Source organism: Falco punctatus (genome assembly GCF_963210335.1).
Source record: "Falco punctatus genome assembly, chromosome: 12".
Taxonomy (NCBI): Eukaryota; Metazoa; Chordata; class Aves; order Falconiformes; family Falconidae; genus Falco; species Falco punctatus.
In genome coordinates, this window is record NC_137592.1 from 12,997,746 (window position 1) to 13,011,686 (window position 13,941).

General features: G+C 39.4%; 1 protein-coding gene and 1 long non-coding RNA gene across 8 annotated transcripts in view; one reads left to right on the top strand and one right to left on the bottom strand.

Annotated features, from left to right (window-relative positions):
* The window catches only part of LTBP1 (latent transforming growth factor beta binding protein 1), a 196,637-nt gene that overhangs the window by 178,581 nt on the left and 4,115 nt on the right, over window positions 1-13,941 (top strand). For all 7 annotated transcript variants that reach the window (XM_080408153.1, XM_080408152.1, XM_080408151.1 and 4 more), the window contains 2 exons: window positions 1,952-2,122; window positions 12,514-12,636. In XM_080408153.1, coding sequence (XP_080264279.1) covers window positions 1,952-2,122; window positions 12,514-12,636 — 294 coding nt within the window. The remainder of the gene's footprint in view (window positions 1-1,951; window positions 2,123-12,513; window positions 12,637-13,941) is intronic.
* The window catches only part of LOC308071967, a 68,771-nt gene that overhangs the window by 23,238 nt on the left and 31,592 nt on the right, over window positions 1-13,941 (bottom strand). The gene's annotated exons all lie outside the window — the stretch shown is intronic.

Consider the following 13,941-nt stretch of genomic DNA (forward strand, 5'->3'; position numbering starts at 1 on the left):
TGGTTGTGGGCTACCTCTGGAGATTCAGGTTGGAGTAAGTAGCTGCTTCTAACAAAGCAAGGAATAAAAACAGGAATAACAGGATATAGGAAGAAATAGCTGAAATTGTATCTGTGCTTTCAATTGTAATACCGAGGGTACATCAAGCTTATATTTTCAAGCTGTTGGCTGCAGCGTCACTGTTAAAGCAAGGTTTTTGTATGTTAATTTCAGTAGACACTGATGTCAGAAAAAAATGTTAAATATTATGAGATTCTTAGAAACATCTTGGAAATCCAGAGCGTTATGCAGTCTGCACAGCTTTGTCTATGCCACACACATCTTTGAAAGAAATGTGACAATGGGTTTGATTAGTATTGGCACTATATAGCCATAAATCCAAACCTCTGGTCCCTGCAACTTGCAATGAATTTTCCTAAGATGCTTCTGTGAAAAGAAATGGGAATACAGACTGAATGCCTGCTTTAGTCACTGATACTTTTGAGGACTATGTGGTCATCCTCTTGCCTGAAACTGAAAGAACCACAGCATTTCTGTTGTTCAGTCTTCAGTTAAACAAACCACGAGCAGCATTGTCCTTTGGGTTCATCTAGGATGTGAAGACAATGCAAGGGCCCAAAGGGTGTTCTGTCATGCGACATTGGGGCTGACACAGCAATGATCTTCTCACCCAGCACTTAGTGCTCAAGCCTTGTATCACTACTGGCAATGTCCTCCCTAACAGAGATGAGGAGGGGACAGGCTGGGTCCTTTGCTGCCAGCAGAATTTGGAGTTGGTTGCAGAGACCCACTTTTGCTCTTCGCTGCATGTTCTGGCAAGTTCTTAGTAGAACAGTTATCTAAATGTCGATAAACTTTGCACTTTCAGAACTCACTGTTTTACTCTTGAGCTAGGTTTCAATTCTGTATTCACCCATGCACCAGTGCATCATGTAAAAATGCAGTAAATACATATGCACAGACAAAACAGAACCTTGGTTTCTGACAATGCTTATTTTGCACTCTATGTTGGAGCAAAATCAAAACCTTGCAGATGTCTTTACAAAACAATTGTGCTGAGGTTTTTATATTCCAAGTGGAAGATTAAGTTTACAGTTCCCTCCCTCCGATCAGCAGTGATCAGAGATTGCTAGGACTAGGAATTGTTCCTTCTGAGATCTTTGTCAGAACTAGTATGCCTCTGAAATATTCCAGCTTTGACAAAAGTGCATGTTTTTGTTAAAGTTCATAAGAATGTGACAGTAGTTCGCAGCAGCATTCTGTCTCTAACAATAGCTTTAAGTGGATGACTGGGGACCAGAAGAGCAGATAAACAATACTTCTACTCACCCTCCCCAGCACTCTCCCAGCCTCCAGCTATTTTCAGCTCAGGGGATTTCCTGAGCCTGATGAAGTTTGTCTGTTCGGTTAATGGGACTCTCTTCCAAGTATTTGTCCAGTCTCCTGTTGAGCCCATGTCAAATTTTTGTTCAGCTCGGCCCTAGCTGTCAAAGTTCTTTCAGAGGCCACTGATGGCAATGTAAGAAAAGTAAAATAACTTTTAAAGATTCATTCTGTGGATGGAGTTCCCCAAATAGTCACCTCTGTCCTAACACTGGTTTTTGTCAAGATCTCTTAACTTCCATGAGAGCAGAGTCAGTGTGAAGCGTTCAGCAATGACTACTGATTTAGGAAGTTTTATTTCTTGGGTGTCCAACCCAATGTGCCTTTAAACTGGCCTAACAATGCCAAATCAGAACCTTTTAAGATTTTTGCAAAGCTGAACACTTATGGGATGAGCCACCTCAGGCACTTAAAAATGGTCATGACTTCTAAGCTTAAATTTGTTTTCAGCAAAGTCTGCAAAGCTAGGTTATTCTTCTAATCTAAGTTTAGAAAATCCTGCATTATGCCAGTATCATTTTTAAGTAACAGTGCTGTGATAATGATCTAATGCTGTCTTCTCCATCAGAACAAACTGAAGAAACTGAAGTCTACCAGGATCTTTGCTGGCAGCATCTAAGTGATGATTTTGTTTGTAGTCGACCTCTGGTTGGAAAGCAGACTACGTACACTGAGTGCTGTTGCCTATACGGGGAAGCCTGGGGCATGCAGTGCGCGTTGTGTCCTATGAAAGAGTCAGGTAAGGAAACACACGTGTCAATTGTTGGAATGAAATCTGAAATACTTAATCAGTTTAATCCCTTGCATCCAGTTTAATACTTGGGCTAATAACATAAGAAACAAAAAAAACCCCTAACCATTCAAGAACAATCAAAATTTTTCTAATTAATTAAGGGGAAATCATTACAGTCGATTTTGCAAATGTAGCTGCTTTTATTTTTTGGCATTTAGAGGACCTGTTTCCTTTAGGGGGAACAATCAGTGATTGACAGTTTAGAACCTTAGTGGAAACCATGGGAGGGCATTTTAAGGATAGCAGAATTCCTTAACCATCTATGACGATAGAGGTGCAGTTCATGTGCACACACACACACAAGATAATGAGCAGGTCACATAACTGTTTGGGATTTTTCTTGCTGGTATTATACATTCAGATGCATTTTTTAGTGCGATTTTCTGCCAAGCTGGCTGCAATTAGATGTGTTTGCTTGATAAGGATCTGGTAAGTCGTGGTTTAGACTCACTAAACATATCAAAGAATGAGTTGTTATTGTATGGCTATATGCTCAGATATTACGAAATGTATAGATGAGCAATTTAAGATAGATAAGGGGAACTGAGTACCATAAAGACTGAAGAATTTCCAGGGAGTATAACTTGATGTTAAAGAAAATTGACTGACAGTCCTATCTTTAAAAGATTGTATTTTGTTTACACCTTTAGAAATTAGACATTGTTCCAAGACATTTCAGGTAGAAGCTGCTTCTTGTGGTGACTACAAAAGCTAAATGGATGTAGAGAGAGATGCTGTCATGACACACAGGCTTATTTCAGGGGACTGTGGACTTGAGAAGAGACCAGTGGAAGCTGCACAGGTATTTGTCACGCTGTGCCTGAGATACATTAGCCCTGGTGTACACAGTCTGGTACTACACTAACTTCTTCCCCCCATATAAACTATTCCAAGTTCTAGTTTGGATGCAGCTTTCTTACTACAAATGTGTCTTTCAGTAACATGGTTTTCCATGTAGGAATACCATGCTACATTAGTAAAGCGTTCTATTCTGATCACACCTGGATTTTTTACTTGGGCCTGCGTTACTCTAACCATAATGTTGTGGCTACAGCAGGACATGTTTTACTTGTAGCAAGGACCCTGGAGTTAAAACTACGTAGAGAAGCTCAGTGAAGCATTAATGTGGTTGCTTGTGTGTGCTTGGATTTTATGTTCTTGTAATTTACTTGCAAGGTCCCTGAACCTGTTCTTATATATCTTTACTTGTTTGAGTTTGCTTTGGAAGTGCAGCAACTGAAAAAAGTGCCCGATTTTGATGATGTTGGCTGGAGTAACTGCTGGCTGATGCTTACGCCAGAAAGAGACTGAAGAAGAAAAACAGGGCATGGCAGCATTTTGCTTTATAAGATATGGAAATCTCTGAAATGTCTTTGTTGGAACAAATCTTATAGAAGGACATTCCCAGGTACTGAATTACTACACCTGCTAGAATAACAAGTACAATGGAATGAGATTTAATAGTAAATAAAATACAGCGCAATAGCTAATACCAAGAATTGTTGCTATGACCTGGAGCTCCTCAGGTGGAAAGACAGAGCAGGATAAAGGAGTTTTTCTTTGTACAAAGTTCATCTCGTGCTGACAGTGACCTGTCTGTGTCATGCAAGCATGCAATCCAGAGAAAAGCAAGGAAAGCTGTTCCTGGTAGAGATAGTTCAGGGAAGTACAAGAGTTGCTTCTGAAGATTTCTAGTGAGTGACATTTAAAGCAGGATAAATCTGAAAAGGAACAGAGAAAGAGTCCCAAGCTGGTCAGGGAATGGAGGACCTGACTTAAAAGGGAAGATGAAAGAAGGCAAGCCTAGATGCAGAACAAAGGCTGCAAATGGTAAGACTCTCCGCTACAGCATAATCATGGGGGATTCCCACAAGATTTAAAGTAAACAACAGTGCTGACGTTAGGAAAAAATTGGAACAAGTTCAGTCTGAACATATTTAGGCTTGAAATTACATAGATTTTGACCATTAGGATCACAGGATTCTGGAGCAGCAATCCTGCAAGAACAGCGAGGTGCAGATCCCAATTAACTCTCTCAAGAAACTTGAGAAATACATTAAAAAAATGACAAGGAGGTTCCTGATGGGTAACATGCTAGAGATCACTTGGATGACCCTCAGTCAAAGCTGAAGAGCGTTATGTTGGGTCATAAAATCTTCCTCCCTCCAGACATAAGATATTTTTTATGTGAAGTTTAATATGCATTGAAAAGCATCTGCTTTAACTGAAACTACAAGGCATACTTTGATCTCAAATACTTTAAATCATCCTTATAGATTGGGACATAGTTAAAAAAATTAAAAGCATATTGAATCTTTATTACGTCAGAACAAACATACAAGTTTATTTTCTCAGTGGAGGTGGTATATGCTCATTTGTCCTTGCACACATAGGCACACACCCACACAGCAACCTGGAAGCCTTTCTCTGTTTTCAGGAACATTTACCAAGAAAAATTTAAAGCTGACTGAACTGAATAAATGATTCATTTGACATATCTTCAGTTTGTAGCACTTAACGTGATATCATTGGCTCAAGAGAGTGCTTTCACACCTCTGGGCCAGCAGGTCACAGGTTCAAGTCCTGGCTGGGGAACCTGGAATTTCTCCATTTTTAAATACTTGTGTATTGTGTTGGCCAGATTTACTACTGAAGCTGTTTGCTTATTTCCCAAGTTAGGGGCATTCTGAAGATTTGTAACACATGTTACAGAAGACTTGGGGATGTGAAAAGTGTTATCACCAGAAGACTTTCACCGTGATATGGGTTGGATCATAGAAGGGATCGTTTACTGTTCTATGGTTTCCTTTTACCTTGTTTATACTCCCCTTGTCTTTGACGATCTAGATGCTGCACTTAGAAAGAAGGAAGTACAGGCTTACTACTGGAAGTGATACATTTGCAAGTCCCTCCTAAAACAAATACACACTTTAATAAAGATAACCTCTAACTTCCGTGTCCCAGCTTGTCTTGAAAGCTGACAAGATTTAAATGTCCTGTTTGAGTAGCATCCAGCATAAAACCAGTGGGAAAAGCGAGAACTTCTATAAGAATTTATTCATACAAATGAAAAAGAAACCCAGTCTTTCACCAGCATGAATATAAAATTTACATAGTTGCTAAGATTTCTAAAAACTACTAATGGGTACTTGATCAAACAAACCCTGCTGAAAACGACACTAAGCATTTAAAGCTCAAGACAAAAATAAGTAGCGGTTGTTGAAATACTGCAACTGAACAGCAACATCTTAACAACAGTAAGACTGGTAAGTATTTTGATGACAACATTAAGGAGCAAACTCAAAATACTAGTTCAAAGTCCTGATCAAAATACTGCAAACATGAACTGTAGTGAAGTGATTGAGTACATCTCACTTGTACAAACAATTCTGTGAGGCAGGCCTTCTTGTCATTAAACGAAGGAAGCAAAGACAGATTACTTTCAATTACATTGGTTCTAATAATATGATCTTATGGTATCTTCGTATTACAGCTAAAGGCTTTCACACATTGCATCCAATACCAAAATGTGAACTAGTGTAACGTATTTTCTCTGGGCTCATTGTAGTGTTAGGCTGTACTTGCCCAAAGAATGTTTAGTAATGATCCTTAAGAAACCTCTGTATTATTTGAGGTTTGCCATTTGCAACCTGTAATAATTGACCAATTGAGGAAAATTAGAAAATTGGATACTTTTGTTTTAGATAAGAAAAACAAAACTTCCTTTTTTCATTGCACACACACACAGAGAAATCTGTTGGATGACCTACCTTCAGAAGTTCTGCTTCCTTGGTCAATTTTTTGTTAGTGCCCTAAGACCTAACTGTCTCCATCCAGAGTCTGTGCTCTAGTAACTGGCAGCAGGACAGGCACCAATGGGTTTAGCAGCTGGGTCATCCATGCCAGGAAACAGAGCAACTGGCCAAGACTAAAAAATTCTGAAATCTAAAATAAGGCCATATACACCTCATGTTAACCTGAACATGTAGCACCTGAATTATAAACCTGCTGAGCCTCCAGAAACTCCTGTGAGACCCTTATGGGACTGGAGTGGATTTTAGACAAGGTGTATTGTTACAGGGTACAGGAAATTGGAAGGGAGGAGACAGAAGTAACAGCTAGAAAATGTTGAGCAAGTTGGTGTGCTGGAATCAGCGTTTAAGTTAGGGAAACTGCCTATTTTTATATTTGTAAAATGATCTTGGAGTTTGTTGGTGCAGTGCCGTACCACCTTTGCTTTGGGAACACCTTAGGATGCTACAGAAGTGGACTTATGCACCCCTGAACTAATGATATGCCAGCCTTTTAAGGAGGGTGCTTTCTCCTTCTGTAGCTGGCTGCCTGGAGACATTTTAATACAGAAAAAGGGGGGAAGGTAGGACTGGGACTCTGCAGTTTTAACAAATGTTTTACTAACTGCTTACTGTGGGTGGGGGTATATTGCTACACCTACAACTAGGAACTTGGTGGTAGTTTGTCTACTAAGATAATGTCACAAACACCTTCTTAAGCAACTGTAAAGGACATCAGCATTCAGTTTATCAGCTTGCTTATTTGCGTAACCTTATACATACCTTTTTTTATTGTAAGTTTTAAATTCTAGTAGTTTGGGGGGTTTTATGGAACCACTTTATGTTTAGAAGTTCTGCAGAAAGGTCAATGGTAGAACTTCAGTCAGTACATGTTACAGATGTTCTGTGAGACTTGGAGTCACATAAAGAACTGCAGAAGATTTATGTTGTGCTTGAAGTTTCTCTTTGTCTCCATCTTAGCATTTGCAAAGCCCAGTCTAGGAGAACACTGAGGGTAGTGGGTAACAGGAATCATCTGGGTGATTTCTCTTGGCCAATTTCACATTGGGTTTTTTTTTATACAGAAACCCATGTCCGTGCTGGTCCTACCAGTTTCCCCTTCCATCAGGGCAGAGAAATAGACACCCTGAGCATTAGATTCCTTCTGACTTGTTCTAGACATCTACTTCAGTATGAGATGATGTCCTAAAAGTGGTTATATCTTTCCATGAACTAAAAATGGACACTGGATGACTATTTCAGGTGCAGACCCTTGGAGATGCCTACATGTAGGTTTTGAATTCTACCCTTTCTGGCAGAACAGACTGGATTGCGATTTTGTTGCTTTGTATCCTTTGTAAATATGATGAGTTAGTTCTGGGCTGAGCTTCTGTATTACAAGAACATGGTGTTCCCTTCAAGTTCTGGGTAATGTCACTCATGAAGATCTGGAAGTACAGTGAATAGTGATGTGTGTAAAGGATGAGTTTCCATCTGTCCTCTTTTGAAATAGTAAAGATCAGCAGGGAGGCACTGGTTTCCTTTCTGGAAACTATTGTTTTGTCTTTCCGTTTAGGATGGCATTGTGCCTCCTTCCTTTCTCGTAAGGACACTGGACGGACAAACTGATTATCTTTTGGGCTAAAAATATTAGTGATTGTGCCTTGAATATTCAAAGTCTTATGCTCGGTTGTGCAGATTTTTGGCTGCTTCCACTTCTGTTGTTGAAGATTTTCAGTGTTTTTTCCAAAGTTTAGAAGAGACATGCAAAATAGCCTTGGAAGGGTTTTCCTCATGGAACCTCACATTCCAAGTATATAGGGGAGTCAGCAAGGAGTCAAAAAGCCATTTGCAAAGTTGTGGCAGAAAAAACCTAACTCTTACTACAACTTCTAACAATCTACCTCAAGCGGTAGAAGAAAGAAGATTGTTTAAGGAAATTTGAGCAGCATTAGTTGAGGAACAAAAGGTGACTACTGAGAGGTTTTGAAACCAAAAAAAAGGCAATTGCTTAAATTCTAACAAGAGCTTTACATCCACTGAGCTCTTCCTCAGCCATTTCATTTAGAGTATCTCCATGTGAGGATATTCATATCCTTTATAACTTGTGAAAAAAAACCTTTAAGACTGGTATCATTCCCTTATTCTTTAGCACCCAAAGTTGTAGAATATATGTGAATGCTGTCTACCACAAACCTCAGCATTTGTTAATGGAAGAAGTCAATGAAATAATTTAAATTGTTAAATGGCACAATCTAAATAAACATAGAGTACAGCTTTGGTTCACAGATGATGCAATCTCCTGAGCGAGCATAAACGTAACCAATTCAGACTGATGTCCAGAACCTCTGGTTGTAAAGGGACATATATTACATGTAATAAATGCTTTCCTGGCTTTGTCATTCTCTCTAGTGATTTCTTCCATGGTAAAACTGTTGCAATCTTAAGTAATTCGAAGGAACTGCCTTGGTGTTGATAGCTTTGGCTCTTTTTTTGTGTGTGTGATAGTGACAATTCTGGGGAGCTGGAACAGAAAAGCTTGCTTTATGGACAGGAGCTAGGATTGGCTGTGGTGCAGTTGTTTCATGGTTATGTCAGGAAAAGCATTTTTATATGTTTTGCTTTAAATACATGAAATATGGAAGATTTTTTCTGACTAGAGAATTTAGGACTTTTAGGCCTCCAGGTACAAGTAAGGCCCACACAGGCTTGCACAGTTACAACTGTATATGAAAATTAGATGCACATTTGCACGGCTGCAGTTGTGCTAACAAGCACCTAAAAGCCAGTCAGTCCATCCAATTTATGTCGCATTGTCTCTCCCAGCCTAGCTTTCATCACCAATTATGGCTAACGTCTGTGCCAGTACACATGTGCATCTGGCTGTAATCCCCTAACACACTTGTTTTATATGCACACATCCGACTTAAAAAATGTCCTTTACATTTTTGGAAGCATACATCAGCTTCCTTTTATAGTAGCTATCCTAAGTTATACAACAAGCTGCCTCAATGCTTCATTTGCAATTTATGAGAAAAACTTAGAAACACATGAAGCAATGTATATTAAAAACACAAGTCTTTTTTTCCTTTTGAACTGCAGTTGTATTGCCCTGATCACAGCCAGCAGATGAGCAAGCAGAGAAAATAAATCCCTACAGAAAAAGGTTGTATCATTAATTGTGAATTACAGAAAATTAGCTGGTTGGTTTTTTTACTTTACCTGAAAGATTACTTTGAAAGTGAGCATGAATTTCTATGACAACTAAATGTTTTTGTCATTCAGGGGTAGTTACACATCTTCCCTTATTTTCTGCACCCTTACTGCCTTCTTGGTCTAAGTCTCCTACTGTCAACTCCCTAGGCCGACATCATGCTGTTCCCTTATTTGTATACTTGCTGCAACTCCCTGTGCGCCAGTCATGCTTTTACCCACAAATCTTACATTCTGTTCATTTAGTTCCCTTCCCTGGAAAACTATGACCAGCACACAGCACAGTGGCCTGAATTACAGTATTTTTAATTTGAACTGTAGGAACATAGCATAGCAAGGGGAAAAGTTTAAAACAACAGAAACTGTACATACGCATCTGTCTTGTTGTAACTTGTTCTTTCCTCCAGAGGGGAGACTCTGATGGGTTCATTTTTCTTGGGCATCCAAGTCTCTAGTTTACCTCATTTCAAAATGCTGGTTCTCATGACCTTTCCAGAATGTGGCCGCCCCTGGCTACCTTTCAGTCCTTGTACTTTCCTCTCTATCCACCTTTTTCTTTCCGGGGGGGGGGGGCGGGAAGACAAGCTCAGTAAGGTGGCACAGATAACTTGCCATTGTTATTGGTCCTGAATTTCTACTGTTGGTTTCTTAGGTGGGTTGCTGTTGCATTAGAAAAGACAAGAGATAAGGTCTACACTACTTGGACAACTAAATAGAATGTGCAATATTAAGAGAGTATTATAGGTAATTCCAAATTATCACAGTATATATCAAAACAATTATATAAATTATATATAAGGAGGATAGGTGTATGCATTCTAAAGTGACTTAAGACTATATAAATGTTCTGTCATCTTTTGTGTTAAAGCTATATATATACATAATGTATCTATTATTAAAATACTAGTATTAACAAATGGTTAATTGAGCATAATAGACTTAGCGGTTAATAGATTATTACATTTGTATGTATAGCCTTGTAGAAGACTTTGATATAGTCACAACTCCTTGTAACAAATACCAAGTTCACAGTATGCCATAAAACGCTCTTAATCATTCTGTAGTCACTAATTTACTTATAATGAGACCTAAAAATGCAGACATCCAGAACTGGACTGGCAAGGGACCAGTGTGGCAGGAAACAGGTTTCTATTGTCAACATTTCTTTATTCTTCTTTAGATAATAACCAACTTTGCATTGGCAAACATACAATATAAAACAGTCTTGCACAATCTTCAAACTACCAAACCCATGTATATGAGAGCTCCATGTCTATGGATTTTCAAATGTTCTGACTGCACCTTTCAGAAGAAAACCATTGTTTCTACTACTGGTATCACTAAATGTAAAATTAGTGGTGACTAATCTAAGAAGCCAAAGTCCAGGTTCTGTCCAGTCCTTTCCATCAGATCACATTTGTGCAGAAGTAGTGATCCCTCAGACCTGCTTGCCTTGTCCCCTTGCTGTTCACTGCTTTTGTATGGTAGTTTCTTCCGCACAGGCCAGATGAATTAGTATTTTGCAGTAGAGTTTAGATTTCCTTTGCCAAGAACATTTGTGTGCATCTGTGAGAAAGTGCTTTTACACTTCTGCACAGCTTTTCTCTGTGTACATATCAATGAAGGAATCAGTCTGAGGTGGTAACCTCGCTGTCCCCATATGTGGATGTTATCTGGAATAGATGAGGAAGGAAGAATAGGGTGTTTCTGGTCCTATGACAGCTTTTAAAACTATGGTCATTTTTGTAGTATCTCAGTGGGAAGCTGCGCTTTAAGGAATGTATGCAACATTTGCTGTATGCCATTTATTTTCTCACGCTGGCTTTGTTTCATGTGCCATGAGATGTCTCTCTTAAGCAATGTACTTTTCCATCTAGGAAAGGAGAGGGTTGTTTGAATGTAATTGTTACTGTATATACACGTATTCTGGAGGATGCACATTGGAGGAAATCTCCTTGAGCTTGCAGCAGAAGGGGGTCACACAATGATTTGTAAGCTTTCTGGGGAGTTCATTCTGCAGACTCGGGCTGGTACCCATGACAGTTCTGGATGTGCACAGACAAGCTTTGCCTGTACCGTACAGTCTTTATGCTCTCAAAGAGCCAAGTTGTTGACCACAGAATTCAAACACACTTCTTGAACACTTTGTTGTTTTCAGTACAAAATAAAATTGTTCCGGGTAGAGGAGATACTACCTGTGAAAATAAAATAACTGTGCTGGGCAGCAAGTGGAGCTGTGCTCTGCGCTGTCTAAAGGCAGTCTGGATTTATCCAACTGTTTGCTGTCTGGGACAGTTCTACACAGCATGAGGTTTCTGGCTCTGTAACCATCTGCAATTCTTGGATCTTGTATCTGCTTAGGGCTTTTTTTCCTCTCTCTCTTTTGGTGGTTTTCTTTCCCGTCCTTACTCTGCCTGATTCTCAGAACACCAGGCAATCTTCACAGAAACAGATGCTAAATAGTCTGTAGCAACACTGAAGGAACACCTGGATTGCTGTTTTTTAACAATGTTTCTGTTTTCAAATAAATTGTCTTGTATATATTTTAGTAAATTGTAATGGCAACAGAGCTGACACAATAAATCAGATTAAAAAAATCAAACTCTGCATCAGCATTTCAGCTATGGGCTCTGACACCTAAAATGAAGAGTTGCTTTGGTCTACTTCAACTTGTGTAGTCTAGCTATTGGAGAGGCAGAAAATCAGAGCATAACTATTTTTCCTGTTCATCTCCCCTTGCCCTTGGAGGTGCACAGCCAAGGAGACTTTGAACAGCACTTGTTCTTAAGCCTGTGGTGTGAAGATACAGTTTGCGAATGAGCATGGGCTATTTTAGAAGGATTTTTCATTCTGTGATTTCTGCAGGTTGGCTGACAGTGCCAGAAATATGGCCCTGATTGCTCCCCTTTGCTGTCTTTGAGGTGGCTTCTTCTATCAGTCGCCATGGTCTGGGATAGCCTTTGTTCCACCAGAATGAGTGTAACCATAGATGGCCCTGGAGAGGGGTGCATTGGCAGTGGGATACACAGCATCCCTCTGCTCTTGCTTCCCATGCAGGCCAGAAGAACCCGACTCATAACTTTTTGTTATTGACTCAAATCGATCCCTGGTGTTATCCCTATTATGACTTAATAATCTGTATTTGGCTCATTAACATTTTAATTACATTCTTCTTGAACAGAGAATGCTTTGTGGAAATTGCAGATTTATAGTGTTTCTAGGAAGATAAGTTTATTTCCAGCTAATATGAACCACAGCTCACTGGGACTAATGTAATGCAGCCTGTGTTACAAGTGTGATTAGGTTTATATCCTATTTTCTTTCTCCCCTTAGAGGATTATGCCCAGCTGTGCAACATTCCTGTTCCAGGATCTCGACGGCCATATGGACAAGATGCTTTGGTTGACTTTGAGGAGCACTACACTCCAGAAACTAATCCATATTTCGTTGAAGACCGTAAGCAAGTTTCTCTGTTATGTAAAATACTTGAAATGAGGGTTGTAACTTGGATTATTTCCCTGTAGCTGGCTTCATTCTTCTGTTTGCTTCTGAGTAATTGTGGCCTACTTGTGTTTTTGTAATTCCTATGACACTAGCTTTCAGTCAGGTGTTCTGGTTCGAGAGCCAGTGTTGTATAAGAGTCCAGCTGGGCTCAGAGTACAATATTGATTTTTAATATAGCGAAATAGTTTGTGCCAAGTGTACTAGATTTGTATTTACCAACAGATTTACAGCTAAAGGTTGAAAGGACTGCCAGCTTTCCTTCTCACAAATTGATTTTCCTTTGGAGCATGGGACAGATTTCTTCCATTTAAAAGAAAAAAAAAAATCCCTTCATGCCAGCTTTCCATGATTTTTCCAGCAGAATTTATATAGGGGAAAGGGAGAGGATGCAAGTCGTTCTCAGCAGAGAAAATGTACAGCACAGTATGGTGCATGCATATAGCCTTCAGGCTTGATGGAACGGCTTGCCAAGCAGGGTGTGAGGGATTGTATACAGCATCTCAGTTGTACTTGAGGAATACCAGGGTTCTTTGTGGGTCTGGCCCAGCTCACTGATAAGACTTGGGGGAGAGGAGTGCTTACAGCTCTCAGCATCTTCTTCAAAATCAACCACTCTGTACAGGTTCAGTATATTTTGTCACAGTTTTAGAGAAGAAAAGTGGAGGTATCAGAAGGAACTGGTAACTTTCTGTGCTTTATACATACGGCCTACAAGTTGCCACTGTGCTCTTTCCCAAAGTGCTTCTCCTGTACAAGGAGTTATTTTTGAAGTAACAGTAACAGATCAAAACAAGGCAGGAAGATTACAGCACACTATTAGAAGGGTGATGTGCACTTCTTGTGCACATGGCACTTCATACATTTACACAGATCTATGCAAATCAGGTTAAGTTCATTTCTATTTAGCATCTAAATGAACTTCTATCTCTACACAGGATTGTAAAATGTCTTACTTCTTTGTATCCAGGTGATTTTAATTGAACAGTACGGAGTATTCATGTTTGGTAGTTTTTGTCTGTGTGACATTTCAATTAAACACAATGGAAAGCCTAGGAAGATTGCTTTTTTTTTTTTATGGCAAATACACGTACAGAATTACAACCCAGATCCCATCCAACTGTTTTGAACTAGATTATTTTGTGAAGTAGAACTTGCTGTGAGTGATAAACATTTTGGTTTTTGCTAGTTAAAATTACAACATACTGTATTTATGAGAGAGAGGTAGAGAAAATATATGTCTATATGTCTGTACATATG